This window comes from Populus euphratica, unplaced genomic scaffold, assembly GCF_000495115.2.
Source record: "Populus euphratica unplaced genomic scaffold, PopEup_1.0 scaffold72.1, whole genome shotgun sequence".
In the NCBI taxonomy this organism is placed as follows: Eukaryota; Viridiplantae; Streptophyta; class Magnoliopsida; order Malpighiales; family Salicaceae; genus Populus; species Populus euphratica.
Genome location: NW_011499922.1, coordinates 422176 through 436880, shown reverse-complemented (window position 1 = coordinate 436880; position 14705 = coordinate 422176). Strand labels below are relative to the sequence as shown.

The 14705-nt window shown below is 31.1% G+C and overlaps 1 protein-coding gene across 1 annotated transcript; it reads left to right on the top strand.

Moving 5' to 3' along the window:
- Positions 1-4329: 4329 nt before the first annotated feature.
- LOC105135225 (butyrate--CoA ligase AAE11, peroxisomal-like) lies at positions 4330-6521 on the top strand. Its single transcript, XM_011040008.1, has 2 exons — positions 4330-4701; positions 4800-6521. The coding sequence occupies exons 1-2, from the start codon at positions 4504-4506 to the stop codon at positions 6360-6362; spliced, it is 1761 nt and encodes a 586-aa protein (XP_011038310.1). The 5' UTR covers positions 4330-4503; the 3' UTR covers positions 6363-6521.
- The last annotated feature ends 8184 nt before the right edge of the window (positions 6522-14705 follow it).

The window sequence follows — 14705 nt, the reverse complement described above, 5'->3', positions numbered from 1 at the left end:
TATGTCTGCAGGCCATAGATTTTGGAAATTCATTTTTGTTTCTTTTTCGCCTCTTTTTGGTGTTTTAATATAATTTAGGTAAGCAAATATGCCTAACTTTCTTCATTTTCAGATGTTACCTGCATATTTAAACTAATGACCATTGAATAAATCGGCAGTTCATCAAATTAGTAACAAATGCAATTTATTGATTAGTAATCCATCCCAACTTACTGTAAATGTAATATACTGGTGCAAGTGAGCTAGCAAGTAGCTCAACTAACAATAATCGAGTGATAATGAGTTAACTAGGAAGAGATAGACATCTCTAGTTCGAATCTGACTGTTTATACCTTTTAATTCACATGTAAATATATGATCGTTGGAAACCTCAAGTTGACACACTCTATGCTGTGGTTTAGTTCTTGGAAGTGACCATTTACTTGTGAATTGTGTGAGCGTATTCACGATATCAAAAGAAGAAGAAGAAGAAGTAATACACTAATCACTATTACAAAACAACCACAAAATGTAATCACTAATTCCTGAATATATAGACCCCCACTTCGATTTCAGATTGATAACATATGATCTAAAGAGTAGAGGAGTAGCTGCGGTGGTCAAGATCTGCATGTAAATTTGAAAGAGGTAAATGAAGCCTTCCCGTCAGTTTTTGATGATGTCTAAGGGTGATAATTATACCTGTTTCTATTTATTTTATTTATTTGAATAAAGACGAGTCTGAAAGGATTCTTATCTTTATAAAAACATGTAAAAATACTCGACTTATCAAGTATGGAAGTGTCATTAATTTTATGACTCGATGATCTCATATCAGAAATAATTTATATATAAAAATAATTTATTATGTTTATAATTCCTAAATGTATACTAAATTATATCAACCTTATAAAGCAACACTAAAAGATAATTGAAATCCTTGATTTGATTACAACCGCATATTGAGATTTGTTTTTCATAGATTTGTTCTTGATTTGACTAGAACCTTGAAGATCCCTACCAAAAAAACATTGACGAATATTGAGGTTTTTTTTTTTTTTTTTTTAATGTGGATGTGGAATCCAAACCAGTTTAAACGTACCTCGAATATTGAGGTTTCTTGGTAACCGGCCTAGTGGTTATAGCTTCATTAAATGGCATAGTAATTGTCCTTGTTGTTTGGTTGAATTAATTGTTGTAGTCGAGTGGCTATAGCTTAATCAAAAAGTCGTCTTTTCACGATTTAAACGGGAAAGGTTTCGAGGAAACTCTCCTCTGAACCCACGAAATCGAGGATGATCTAAGTGAATTTTGTTAAATTAATTTAGATTAATTCTCGTTAATCTTACTTGAATTAATCTAAATAAATATAAATAGATTATATATAATTAAACTAAAAATATTATTTTATTTTTAATAAATAAAACAAAATTAAATATATTATTTAATAAAATTAATAGCAGCACTAATATCAAGATTTCATTTAATATCGTGACAATTACTATTATATTTTTAGATTTTGGACTATCCAGATTAATTTATATTTCTAAAAGTTTTAAATTTTTTTTATTTTAAATTAATAATTTTTTTAATATTTTTAAATTATTTTGATGTACTGATATTAAAAATAATTTTTTAAAAATAAAATATATATTATTTTAATATATTTTAAATAAAAAATATTTTAAAAATTAATTACAACCTACACATACTAAAAAATTACATGCTGGAAGGGCTGGCTTCTTTACTTGATTGAATTTTCAATATCAATATATGATGATTTATAATTTATATCAAAATAAGTTTTTTGTATGAAATTTAAGTTTATTACCTATTCTACTTATAATTATAATTTTTATTTTGATCATTTGACTTTTAATTCAGCCATTTTCTCAGAATTATTATTATTATTATTATTTTATAAAATAAGTGTTAATTTGAGCTCTAAATGATTTAATTGTGAAGGAAAAAAAAATTATGAATCAAATTATTTTTTTAAAAAATCTTAACTATCTCTATCCCTGTTCCTATCCCAATCCATCATAATTTGTGAAATGATAAATTTTATTTAAAGCTATAATGTTTTGGCCTCAAGCATAATCTATGTTAATATTTTGCTCAGATTGTACCACAAGTTTTTACTTATGGTAACATTCTTGGAAGATTGATAATAAAGAATTTTTCCAAGATGATGAGGATTTGCTACCTACAAATAGTTAATTCAAAAGATCGTGTTAACCGTAAAATAAGTGAAAACTATTGATAAGAAAAAAAAAAAACTAGGGACCATGTTTGCAGAGCAAAGATAGGTCAAGGACTCTAAGGCTAGAATAGAGAGTCCCAACTCTAGCAATGACATTAAATTTATTTTAAAACTCGTACATTAAACTTGAAATTTAATCATTTTAAAGCTTGTATTAATCTGTGTTGAAAAATAAAATAAACATAAAAAAATTTGGCTCACTTATAAACTTGGGATTGACCAATTGAAACTCGGTGTTAACTTTTTTATTGAATTTATTTTTGTCAAAATTATATCATTTTGATTCTATTGGAAAAAAAGAATTTTATTTTTATTTTTCATGGAATTTTAAAACTATGAAAAAATTAAAGCAATTTACATAACCACAGGGAAACATGAACAGAAGAGGGCTTCATCAATTGATGGTTCATTGTCATTAAACACGGGCCATTAAGGCCACCGCTGAACTCTCTCTCTCTTTTCTTGAATGCTACCGATGTCGTTCAAATATTTCTTTTGATAGCTTGATATTTAGAGACGCGGTTCTAATTCTATTTTTAAAAAGTTTAAAATTAATTTTTTATATTTTTTAAATTATTTTAATATATTAATTTTAAAAATAATTTTTTAAAAATAAAAAATATTTTAATATAAAAAATATTTTAAATAACAACTTCATTTATATTCTTATCTTAAACAGATATTTAGAGATTAAAAAAAAAAGATATTTTGAGAAAAAAATAAATGATCCTGTCCTCCATCGATTGCCATGGCCAACAACCTCCACACACATCACATGCATGGAGTCCATTAGTGGAATAAGAAGATTTGGAAATAAAATAAAATAAAATAAAAATAAAAATTCATTGCACAGATTTATTAGCTTGGCAACTTCGAAGCTCTTTCTCTTTGATGAAACCATTTTAGGAGTGCGAAATTTTCTTTTATTTTGGGCAAAGATTTATTTTATCAATTTCATCCTTTAATTTTTTTTATAAAAAAATTCAATTAAGTCTTTTTTATTCATATATGATAATAGAATATTCCACTTTTATAATAAACCATATCACTGAACAAGAAAATTGATTTTTTATTGAGATTTTTTAACATAAGACTACCCTAATTGAGAAATCAAAATCGTTCGAAAACAACTGATACAGAATGTTATTTACGTATAGGTTGATTATAAATTATTTGACTGGAGATTCAAAACAAAAATATAAAAATAAATATATTTTAAAATAATTTTAGAATATATCTTTATACTTCAAATATATATATTTGAATAGAAAAGTGCATATCTCTGGCACGTCTTTAACAAGAATATATATTCTTATATCTTGTATATTAATATTATCAAAAGATAATATATCTTCATATTTTTAATTATTTTTATCCAAAAATAGTACGAAAACGCTACATATTAAATTTTATCAACCTACTCCTTCTTCTTCTTTTTTTTCTTCTATATGTGCACATTTAAGACACTTGTTAATGAATTTGAATAATGTAAGGGTCGGTCTGGAAATTAGGAGACTTGAATGTCTCACCAAATGATACTGCTAAAATATTCTTTTTAATGTGGTAATAATATGTAGTGATAATAACTCATGGTGCCAAGTAATTAGATAATGAATTATTTTTTTCTAATAACATATATATAGTTATTATTAGAGGAAAATTGTTTTTAATTTTACAATCTATACTTGAAATCAAATTTAATAACCAATCTTTTTTGTAAAGGAAATGATCAATCAATCATCAAAACTTAGACATAGAGAAAATAATATTAAAAAAACTATATATCATGAATTTTTTATGTTATATATCTTAAAATTCAGTTAAGTATATAGATATGGTAAGATTTTCTAAATGTATTTGAGTGCATAACAAATAATTAATAACATGTGAGAATGTAACACCTTTTTTAACTCCATCCGACCAAAAATTAAAATATTCTCCACCTAATATTTTGTTTTCACAAAAAAAAAACTCGAAATTCTAATATTTTATAATTGAGTTTCTTAAACTATTTCTTTTACCAGGTTCGTAATTGCTCATATCAACACCTAATATTTTTGATTAAAAAAGAGGATAAAATATTAGCATCAAATCCATATAATAATTTCACCATAGCCACCGGCCACCTTCATGTTCGAGTCCTTGCTAATTTAAACCCCCCACTCGCACATCTTCAAGTCCATCAAAAACTCCACAAAACACTCTCCTCCTCTCTTCCCATATCTTCGAGCAAGACTATCCAAATACTCCCAGCTCCAAAAATGGATCAACTACTAAAATGCGATGCAAATTATGTTCCTCTCACCCCCATAACTTTCTTGAAGAGAGCTAATGCTGTTTATGCCAACCGTACCTCCGTTATCTATGAGGGCACCCGCTTCACATGGAGTCAAACATATGAACGTTGCTGCCGCCTAGCCGATTCCCTCCGGTCCCTTAACGTCAGAAAAAACGATGTCGTACGTTCACCAAGCTTTATTCTTTGAATTCTTTCTCCAGTTTTAGATGTATCAAATTAACGTATCATCATTTTTAATTTTTTCTCCGGCTTATGTAGGTGTCTGTGTTGGCTCCAAACATTCCTGCAGTGTATGAGATGCATTTTGCTGTGCCTATGGCTGGAGCAGTTCTTAATACTATCAACACAAGGCTAGATGCTAAGAATATAGCCACCATTCTTAGCCATTCAGGGGCTAAGGTTTTCTTTGTGGATTACCAATACAAGGAGTTAGCAAATAAGGCCCTTAGTTTCCTGGATGGCGCTGTACCATCAATTATTGCTTGTATTGGCGACATCGACACATCTACCGGTGTCCAGTTCGGCCAGCTGGAGTATGAACAGCTTGTCCAGAGGGGCAATCCAGGATACACTGGTGAGCTAGTTCAAGATGAATGGGATCCTATAGCCTTGAATTATACATCAGGAACAACATCTGCTCCGAAAGGAGTTGTGTATAGTCACAGAGGTGCTTATCTTAGCTCTCTTAGCCTAATTCTTGGATGGGAAATGGGAAATGCACCTGTTTATCTATGGTCTCTCCCTATGTTCCATTGCAATGGCTGGACATTCACTTGGGGTGTCGCGGCACGAGGCGGAACCAACGTTTGCATACGCAACACCAGTGCTCAAGACATGTACCATAACATTGCCGAACATGCGGTGACTCACATGTGCTGTGCACCAATTGTTTTCAACGTTCTGCTTGAGGCCAGGCCTCATGAGCGCCGCGAAATCACTTCCCCGGTTGAAATACTCACAGGAGGCGCACCCCCACCAGCCTCGTTGCTCCAAAAGATCGAACGTCTCGGATTCCACGTGACGCATGCCTATGGTCTTACCGAGGCTACTGGGCCAGCACTTGTTTGTGAATGGCAGAAAAAGTGGAACAAGCTTCCACAGCAGGATCAGGCAAAACTCAAGGCGAGGCAAGGGATTAGCATACTGACTCTTGCTGATGCAGACGTCAAGGACTTGGACACCATGGTTAGCGTGCCGCGTGATGGAAAGACAATGGGGGAGATTGTCCTGAGAGGAAGCAGCATCATGAAAGGTTACTTCAAGGATCCTGCGGCAACTTCCAAGGCCTTCAGGAATGGATGGTTTGCTACTGGAGATGTTGGTGTCATTCATCCTGATGGTTACCTGGAAATCAAGGACAGGTCGAAAGATGTGATAATTTCTGGTGGTGAAAATATCAGCAGTGTAGAATTGGAGTCTGTACTCTACAGACATCCAAGAGTCCTGGAAGCAGCTGTGGTGGCCATGCCACATCCTAAATGGGGAGAAAGTCCTTGTGCATTCATCTCAGTGAAAAAGAACTCCAACGGAGACACGAACGATGTCAAAGAATCTGATATTATCGCTTACTGCAAGAAAAACCTTCCCCATTTTACGGTTCCAAAGAGAGTGGAATTCATGGCTGAGTTACCAAAACCCTCAACAGGAAAAATTCAGAAGTTCCAGTTAAGGGCTTTGGCGCAGAATTTTGTTGTCACTGAGATATTGCCAAGCAACAAAATTACTGGACCCAGCCAACGTTCAGCTTCCGGTCGAGTCAATACAGAAGTAACAGGATATGCTCAGGGCCATGAACAAGGTCGTGCTCTACCTCGTCTTTGAACTTCGAATTCCATATTTAATTAAAAAATGAAAAATGATGTGCACAGGGTGATTCAATGCGTAATTTTATTATGCTTAGTGAACGTAATTTCTTCTATATATCCTTTTCCAATGAAAAATAAAATATAACAACTACGTGCGAGGCTTCTCTTATATTAATATTTTGTTTTCATTTTAATATTGGTCTTTTTTTTAAAGTTCATTTGTATTTTGAGAGAGAGGCGATCTATTGAAAACCATAGTTTATTACTTCCCGATGTCTCACAAATATATAATTTTTGTTTACTTTTAATTATTACCTCTAATTTTACTATATTCATCAATATTATATGAACTAAACAATTTTAATTCGATTCAATCTCAATATTTGAGTTGAATAAAAAGCTAATTAACGCCATGTTAGTCAAGGAAAGACCAAACTAGTGGCACTAATATATATTAATTATGAATCCCATGTTTAATTAAAAAGCTGTATGAGAAGTCAATGAATAATATTTAATAAATACTATAGTTTAAAAATAAAACAAAGGAAACAAGCAATATTTTATGAAGCTGACACCAACCATCGTTCGTACGTACTTGCATGGTTGTATCATATATGAATATCAAATCTGCTTAACAAACCTAGCTTTGGCTTTCTCTTGATGCATGCTGACAATCATTAGAGACATATCAAACTCAGAATTATTTGCTTTTTCCATAAAAAAGAAGAAAGAAATAGAACCTATGTTCTTGTTTGTGCTGGGCAGGGCATGCTTGCTCTTATGCAGCTCATAAGGATCCAATTGCAATTCTTAGAAGGTTAATTGGTCGAGAGATATTCTGTATTTTTTGTCATTAAATTCAAATGTAGTGATTTTATTTATTAGTTTAGCTATTAAAACATCTTTATATCAGTAAGGGTGCATAAAAATATAAGTTCAATTTTTAAAAAGCACTTGTAACGATGGATAGTCACAAATCCTGAACGGGACTAATCTCATATACTCGAGTAAACATAAAAAAAGAAAAAAAACATGATGAAAGTTAGACGGTTGATATGATTTTTTAAAATGCATAATATAAACTCATTTAAAAAATAATAAACATATAGCTAAACACCATATGATTTCTAAACATAAAAGTTATCTTGAATGATTCATAAATAAATGGTACTAATAATTATTAATGATTTACTACTAAGTATAGGCCATCACTAATGTACTATATGTATAATTTTATATTTTTAAACATGATTTTAATTTAAAAAATAAGATTATCGGTCAAATATGTGAGATTCTTTGTACAAATTTACTAGGATATGATTACGTGAGGTTCTACAAGCTATTGAAAGAGATATTTCTTTGAAAATGCTTTCTTCCTCAAATCTTTCAAACTTTTTGGTCAGCTGAAAAAGCAAGCGACCATTCAAAGTAATTAAATCCACAGCAACAGGGAAGCATGGGACACGAACTGAGTCCACAGACATGGACCAGCTGTGTAGGATCAATAAAGTCCTGTCATTTTCTTTCTTTTCTTCTTCTTTTTTAATGAAATCGAAGGCCTATTTCATAAAGCCGAAGAAAACAATATCAAGATTGTTGAGACCTGAGAATGTACTGATGATCATTCTTTAAATTTTGGAGTAATCGAAGAAGACAGCTTTTTCTATGATTTATTTTTTCCAGTTCCAAACCCACAGCATGTGGCTTCTCAATGATGTCATATTGGGCTGCCACGCTTTGCATTTTCGAAGTCTTTTTGTCATAGAAAAGTGAAACAAGGGGAGGGGGAGAGGTCTTTTCTGTTCTTATTGACGAAAATTAATCATGGAACATAAAATGTGAGATGACCATCTCATACTTGAGTTCTGATTTCCCACGAAACATTATCTAAACGTTTTTCATGAACGTAGTACTTGAATTTAGCAAAAAGTTCTCTATGAATTTAATTTCATATATATAACCAAAATATTATTTGCTAAAAGTAAGCGTTGATGAATTATATATCAATTATAAAATAGTTATGAAACTGGCAGGTTAATTTAATAACTCACTAATTAAGAACTTGATTGATCCAGATGTGAGTTTAATGACTTGTTGTTTTGAAATTTAACCCGTTTTAAATTAAATTAGATAAGAATTAATCCAATTAAAATTTAATTTGATTTTTTAAGTTATTTTTAGGTATCATTTGTGAATTTTTTTTAAAATCTTAAAACAATACTATTTTGAATTAATTTGTATTAATTTAGGTTAGCATGCCCCATTCATATCTTAGATTTTATATGATTTAGTGGCTTTGTTTCTAACATTGGAAAAAAGATCAAACTGAACACTACTTCCATTTGTATGTTGACCGAAAGCAAACAAAATCCTTGTGCCCTACAGGCTTTTCTTTGGAATATATGGGTGGCTTCCATGGTGTCCAAAATAATTCCTTACTTGTATATAATTTAATTTGAAGACTACTTCTATATATCCCATCCAGGAATTCTTTTCGTGTTGGAGTCTACTTCTATCCCAACCATGGGAGATTAGAAGGTTGCTACTAATAACTCAGTAGTATGCATCATAAATGTTTTTTGTGCTGAGTGACTGATTAATAATATTTTTAATTATTTATCCAAAAAACTCAATGATCTCTTCAAAATCCATAACATTTGAACAAAAAAAATAAAATTAACTCAACTCGAATAAAAGCTTTCAAAATGGATGTCTAGATATCCGTTTAAGTTAACCTATGTTTTACAATATTAGGTTGATCGAAATCAAAATCTAAAATGATATGTTTTTGAATTTTTATCCTTACACAAAATTGATTCTCAACTTTTTAATTAAGAAATTTCTTTTAAAAAAATATCCTCATTTTTAAAAATATAACACAAGATTGGAAGGGTTACTTTGGGGCATGTTTAATCATTTTGTGTTGGAAAAATTAGGAATAACCGGACATCAATTTACTCGGATCAATTCAGTGGAATACAATTCACAAATTCCAATTCTTTTCCTCTTTGTGCAGTAAAACATAATCAAATAATAACCAAATATAATGCAAATAATCATAAAATCAACACCAAGATATTAATGTGGAAACCCCAATACTTGAAAAACCACGGGATCGTAATCCACCTAAAAACTTCCACTATCAACAAATAATGGGTTCACAATTATTCTTTCTCAGATTCAATTAAGGGATACAATATATATACCATCAAGAACAACTTATTCTCGGATTACAACAAGATTAAAGAAGAATTATTTGAGAAAAACTCACAATATTGACAACCTCATTTTCTGTTAGAACGACCAGCTTCCACACCATCAATTTTCGATCCAACCGTTCAGAATGAAGAGTTACATGTCTAGATATTGCTTTCAAAATCTCAACCCGATCTAACGGTGAACAAGCTGGAAATTGAAGAAAGAACACAGGCTGCTCTGCTGCCTCTTCTTCTATTTCTCTCTCTTGGTTTTCCTCTCCTCTCTTCTGTTTTTCACTTCTGCCGCTACAGTACCCGAACATTAAATTTTAATATGCTATCTCTTGAAAATTTAATGTGGTGGTCCCCCATCACATGGTACGGGACCAAACACAATATTTTGAAATAGTATTATTAGATTAGTCATGTCAACTCGGTAAATCACTTATTTAAAATTTAATTAAGTCAATATAAAAACTTGATTTTTTTCCAAAATAACATTGTTTTTTTAAATAAGTGATTAAGTTTACCAAAATTAATTTATTTAATCCATGACTCGTCTTGGATTAAATAAATCTTTAAATCTAGTTGTTTTTAAAATTATGATTAGAAACAACTTGATAAAGTAATGATATAAAATTTAATTTGTAATATTGAATAAAAAAATTGATATTTTTTAGAAACAATATCATTTTAAAATTTGTAAAAAAACATAAATTTAAATTGACTCAAGTCAATTTATCTTATCTATAACTCAAATCTTTGAATTTTTTTTAACTATCATTAGAAAAACATAATAAATTGTTGAAATGATGCGGTACTTAATCATTTATCCGTTAAGTGAATGTTGTATACGAGTAACTACTATATATCTACATTAACTAATGCATTTATCCCACTTATTGTAGATTCAAATCCAAGATCCACCATTTTATCGATGAAAGTTTATTGCTTGATGTTGTTTCCTGGACCTCCTTCACGCATGCTATTATTTAGTCATAAAAACTCAACATGTTTCATGGCTACTCATTTTCAGGTTGTGTTTGAACAGGTGAAATACGAGGCATGCATGCGCCCATCCTTGCCAAGCCAACACTCAAAGTCAAAGACAATTAAATCTCTTTTTTTTTCCTTCCCCTCAAAGATTCCAGCCCTTCTCCTAGCAACCATGCATGCTCCATCTGTAAAATATGAAAATGGTGCTCACGACATTAAATTAAATTAAATTCTGATGGTGTTATTTACCAGCGATAATAGGGTTGTCAAATCAATCCACATCCTTAGTTATATTCTGCGGTTGTTGATGTATCTTGGATTTGAATCCATAAGAGCTCTGACAATAAGGAAATTAGAGGGCTAATTACGTTAGTTCTCTTTTTATTTTTTCAATGCTAAAGAATAAAATTAGTAAAAAGTAATATTTATTAAAATAAAAACTAAATAAATTTAAATTAATCAAATAAATTGGTGATACAAGTTATGCATGTCGTTACAATTAATAAAAAAAATTAACCTAAAGATTATTTTTATTTAATTATACAACTATAAAACACAAGATAATTTTTTATATAACATATTTTTTTATAAGTAAAAAAATTGGAATAGACACATGATGCCGGGATAGTTATAACTCATCATTGATAACAAATAATAAATTTATATTTTTTTAGGTTTAAGTTAAATAAAAATATATCATTAATAAAAAATAATGAAATTGTATTTTTATTTTAGATTGAGGGACAAAAAACTTACGGTCTGAATTTTGAACTCAATTGGATTTAATAGTTTTCTTTTTAAATTTTTTAACCCAAATATAAAATAACAAGAAAAATAACATAGGCGTTTGAGCCTTCTAACCTAGCCAAGGCACCTAGGGTTATCTTTATTTTTTAAAATTTCTTAAAGGCATGGAAAATATATTATCTATTCTTTTTTTTATATATAAAAAAATAGCAAAGCGATGTAGAATCAAAACACTTGAAAAATACTTCAAACACCTTAATACCCCTATTCATGACTTCAAAAACGTAAAATCAACTTGAACTAAAAAATATTCTTATAATCAGATCTTTCTCCTAAAGGTAAGGAGAAGGAAACAACACTAAAATAAAATTATCCTTATGAAATGGAACCTATTTGTCGCATGTGTGCGGTGTTGCGACAAGTTTTCCACTTTTATCTGGAAATGTTGTATAATATCTATCTAGAAAATATAGGGGGACAAGAAAATCTAGTCTTTTATTGGTGGAAAATGGATTGGGAGTCGTCACCTAGTATTTTGATCACTAGGAACCCTAACTGGTCTTAAAGATTGGGTATGGGGACTGGTTGTGTAAAGGGAAGGTATTAGCATCCCAAATACATTCTACCTAAGGCAAGAAGGGAAATTAGATTCTCTATGTTTCTGAATTCAACATTGATAATAAAAGGCTGGTGTAGTTTTTGACCTGGCCGTTTTTTTTTTTTTTATGTTTCCTAGTTTTTGGTATAGTTTAAAAAAAGTCTTTCTCGGTAAGGAGATCCTTATCTTATCGGGTAACTTTGACTTAAACACAAAAATTTAATTTTCAGAATACGTCTTACGTATAAGATCATAACCCCAGATATTAAAAGAAAATAAAATATTTTTTTTGGAATTTTTGAAATATTAGCCTAGTTCTCATGACTTGAATAAACTGGTTATTGAAGCCAAAATGCATGCTAATACATATATTTTTTTGAAATTTTCTTTTTTCTATGAAAATATGATGAGATGATATATATATATATTGGAGAGACTAGGACGTATGCATGAAAACAAAATATATTTTTTTTATCATTTTTTTATGACTTGACAAAAATTGGGTATTTTAATACCGGATATGTATCTTTACAGTATAAAAATACAAACCGATATTGATTAAAATGCAATAACAAAACTTGCAGAAAATCACAGGTTCTTTGAAATAATTTAAAATTTTATTTTTATTTTTATTTTTTATTTTTTGCAAATTTCAAAATTCAAGTGAATAGTAACAACAACATTTCACTATTCACGTGAATTATAATTCACGTGAACAGTGAAATAATATTTACTGTTCAAGTGAATTAAGTTTCATTTGAACAGTAAAATGCGAGGAAATGGTGTAGACACAGCAATAAGAGGGGCTGGACAAACTTGGTGGCATAAATGATATTGACGACGATGACAGACACTCCCAGTGATGTTGGTGGTGGTGCTAGTGGCGGCGGCCCGAGGAGTGGCGTGGACGGTGGTCAACCTTTCTTTTTCTTCTTCTCTATGTTTTTCTTCTACTCTGTTCTCCTCTATTTATGTTTTATTCTTCTGTTGCTGATGGTGGTCTTCCCTCTCACGGTGGTTTTACTGTTGTTGGTAGCACTGAGGGTGGTAGAATGACGGTGGCTCCAGGGGATGAGGCTCGGTTCTTCTTCTTCTCCGTGCAAAGACCCCAGTCTCTGTTTTTCTCTCCTCTACTGTTTTGGCTCTCTCTCTCTCTCTCTTTTCATTCAAACTTCCTCCCTCCTATTCTCTTTTCTTCTTCTTCTTTGTTTTCTTTTTCAAAAGCTCATCCCTCCCCTCTTTTCTCCCTTTTTTTCGTTCAAACTTCCTCCCTCCTATTCTCTCTTCTTCGTTTTCTTTTTCAAAAGCTCATCCCTCCCCTCTTTTCTCCCTCCCTCTTCCTCTGCTGAGTTGGGTGCTATTTATAGAGCCAAAGGAGTGGGGCTCTTTACTGTTATGCATGGGGAGTAGGGCATGCGGCGGGTGGTCGGCTAGTAGGTGCGGCTCCCTCGGTTTTGGCAGGGCACACGGTGGGTGGTTGGCCAACGAGCTCGGCTGGCTAGGTGTGGCTCCCTCGGTTTTGACAGGGCATGCGACAAGAGACAGATGCTGTAAAATTAAAGAAGAAGAAAACAAACCTTTTCTTTCTTCCCCTGCTACACGTCCAGGGGAAGAAGAAAGAGGAACCTTTTCTTTCTTCCCCTGCTACACGTCCAGAGGAAGAAGAAAGAGGAACAGTGTCGTTCAAAACGACACTGTTCTAATCTTTTTTTTTAATTATTATTTATTTATTTTTATTTTCACGTGGGGCTCAAAAGAGGTTATAACACTATTGACACTGATTTTAATTTTTTTAGTGGCTGAAATCATCATCAATGATCATTTTATCTTTCTACACTAGAATATAATAGCATCTCTTTCTTTATTCTCAAACAAAGAATTGAAAAATAAAAAAAAATAAGGTTTGATATTAAAATTGATTTTTTAACAACTAAAGGGACTAGTTACCTATAAATTCAAAAAGATTGAGTATCAACGTAAGTTTTTTGTATGAAATTTGAATCTACCACCTATTTTACTTTTTATTTTTACTGTGGTCCTTTAACTTTTAATTCAGCCTTTTCTTTAGAAATTATTTTTATCAAATGAGTGCTAATTTCAGCTTTAAATGGCTCAATTGTGAAGAAAAAAAATTCATGAATCAAATTAAATCTTTTAAAAATATTAACTATCCCCATCAATCATAATTTGTGAAATGATGAATATTCTTTAAAGCTACATTGTTTTGGCCACAAGGCATAGTCCCTGTTAATATTTTGCTCAGATTGTACCGCAAGTTTTTACTTATGGTAAGATTCTTTAAAGAATGATAATAAAGAATTTTTCCAAGAGTATAAACACTGAACGAGGATTTGCTACCTGCAAATAGTTCATTCAAAAGATCATGATACCCTTGATATTGTTAACTTGGGATTGACCAATTAAAACTCAGTGTTAACTTTTTTTTATTGAATTTATTTTTATCAAAATTACATCATTTTAATTATCTTAGAGCATATACAGCGAACTGTGATTTGGTGGTGCTGTTTTTCTTTCCATCTTCCAGTATGGGCTATCAAAATTAACCAAATTTAGTGGTACCATGGAGACTCTCAAAATTTGTATGTTGCTGATATCAATAGCTTAGCTACCTAATGAATTCCCATTTCAAGCACTTTATGCTCCTTCAAGCTTTTCTTTTTGAAAATTTAGGTGTTTGGCCTTCGGGCCCTGCAAGACCCCTGTCCTCCTTATGAAGGATTTTATTTGCTCTTTATAGAATTAGAGAAGCCATAGAAAAGAGCTGCATGAAGAAATAATAGATGCACTCTTTGTAATAACA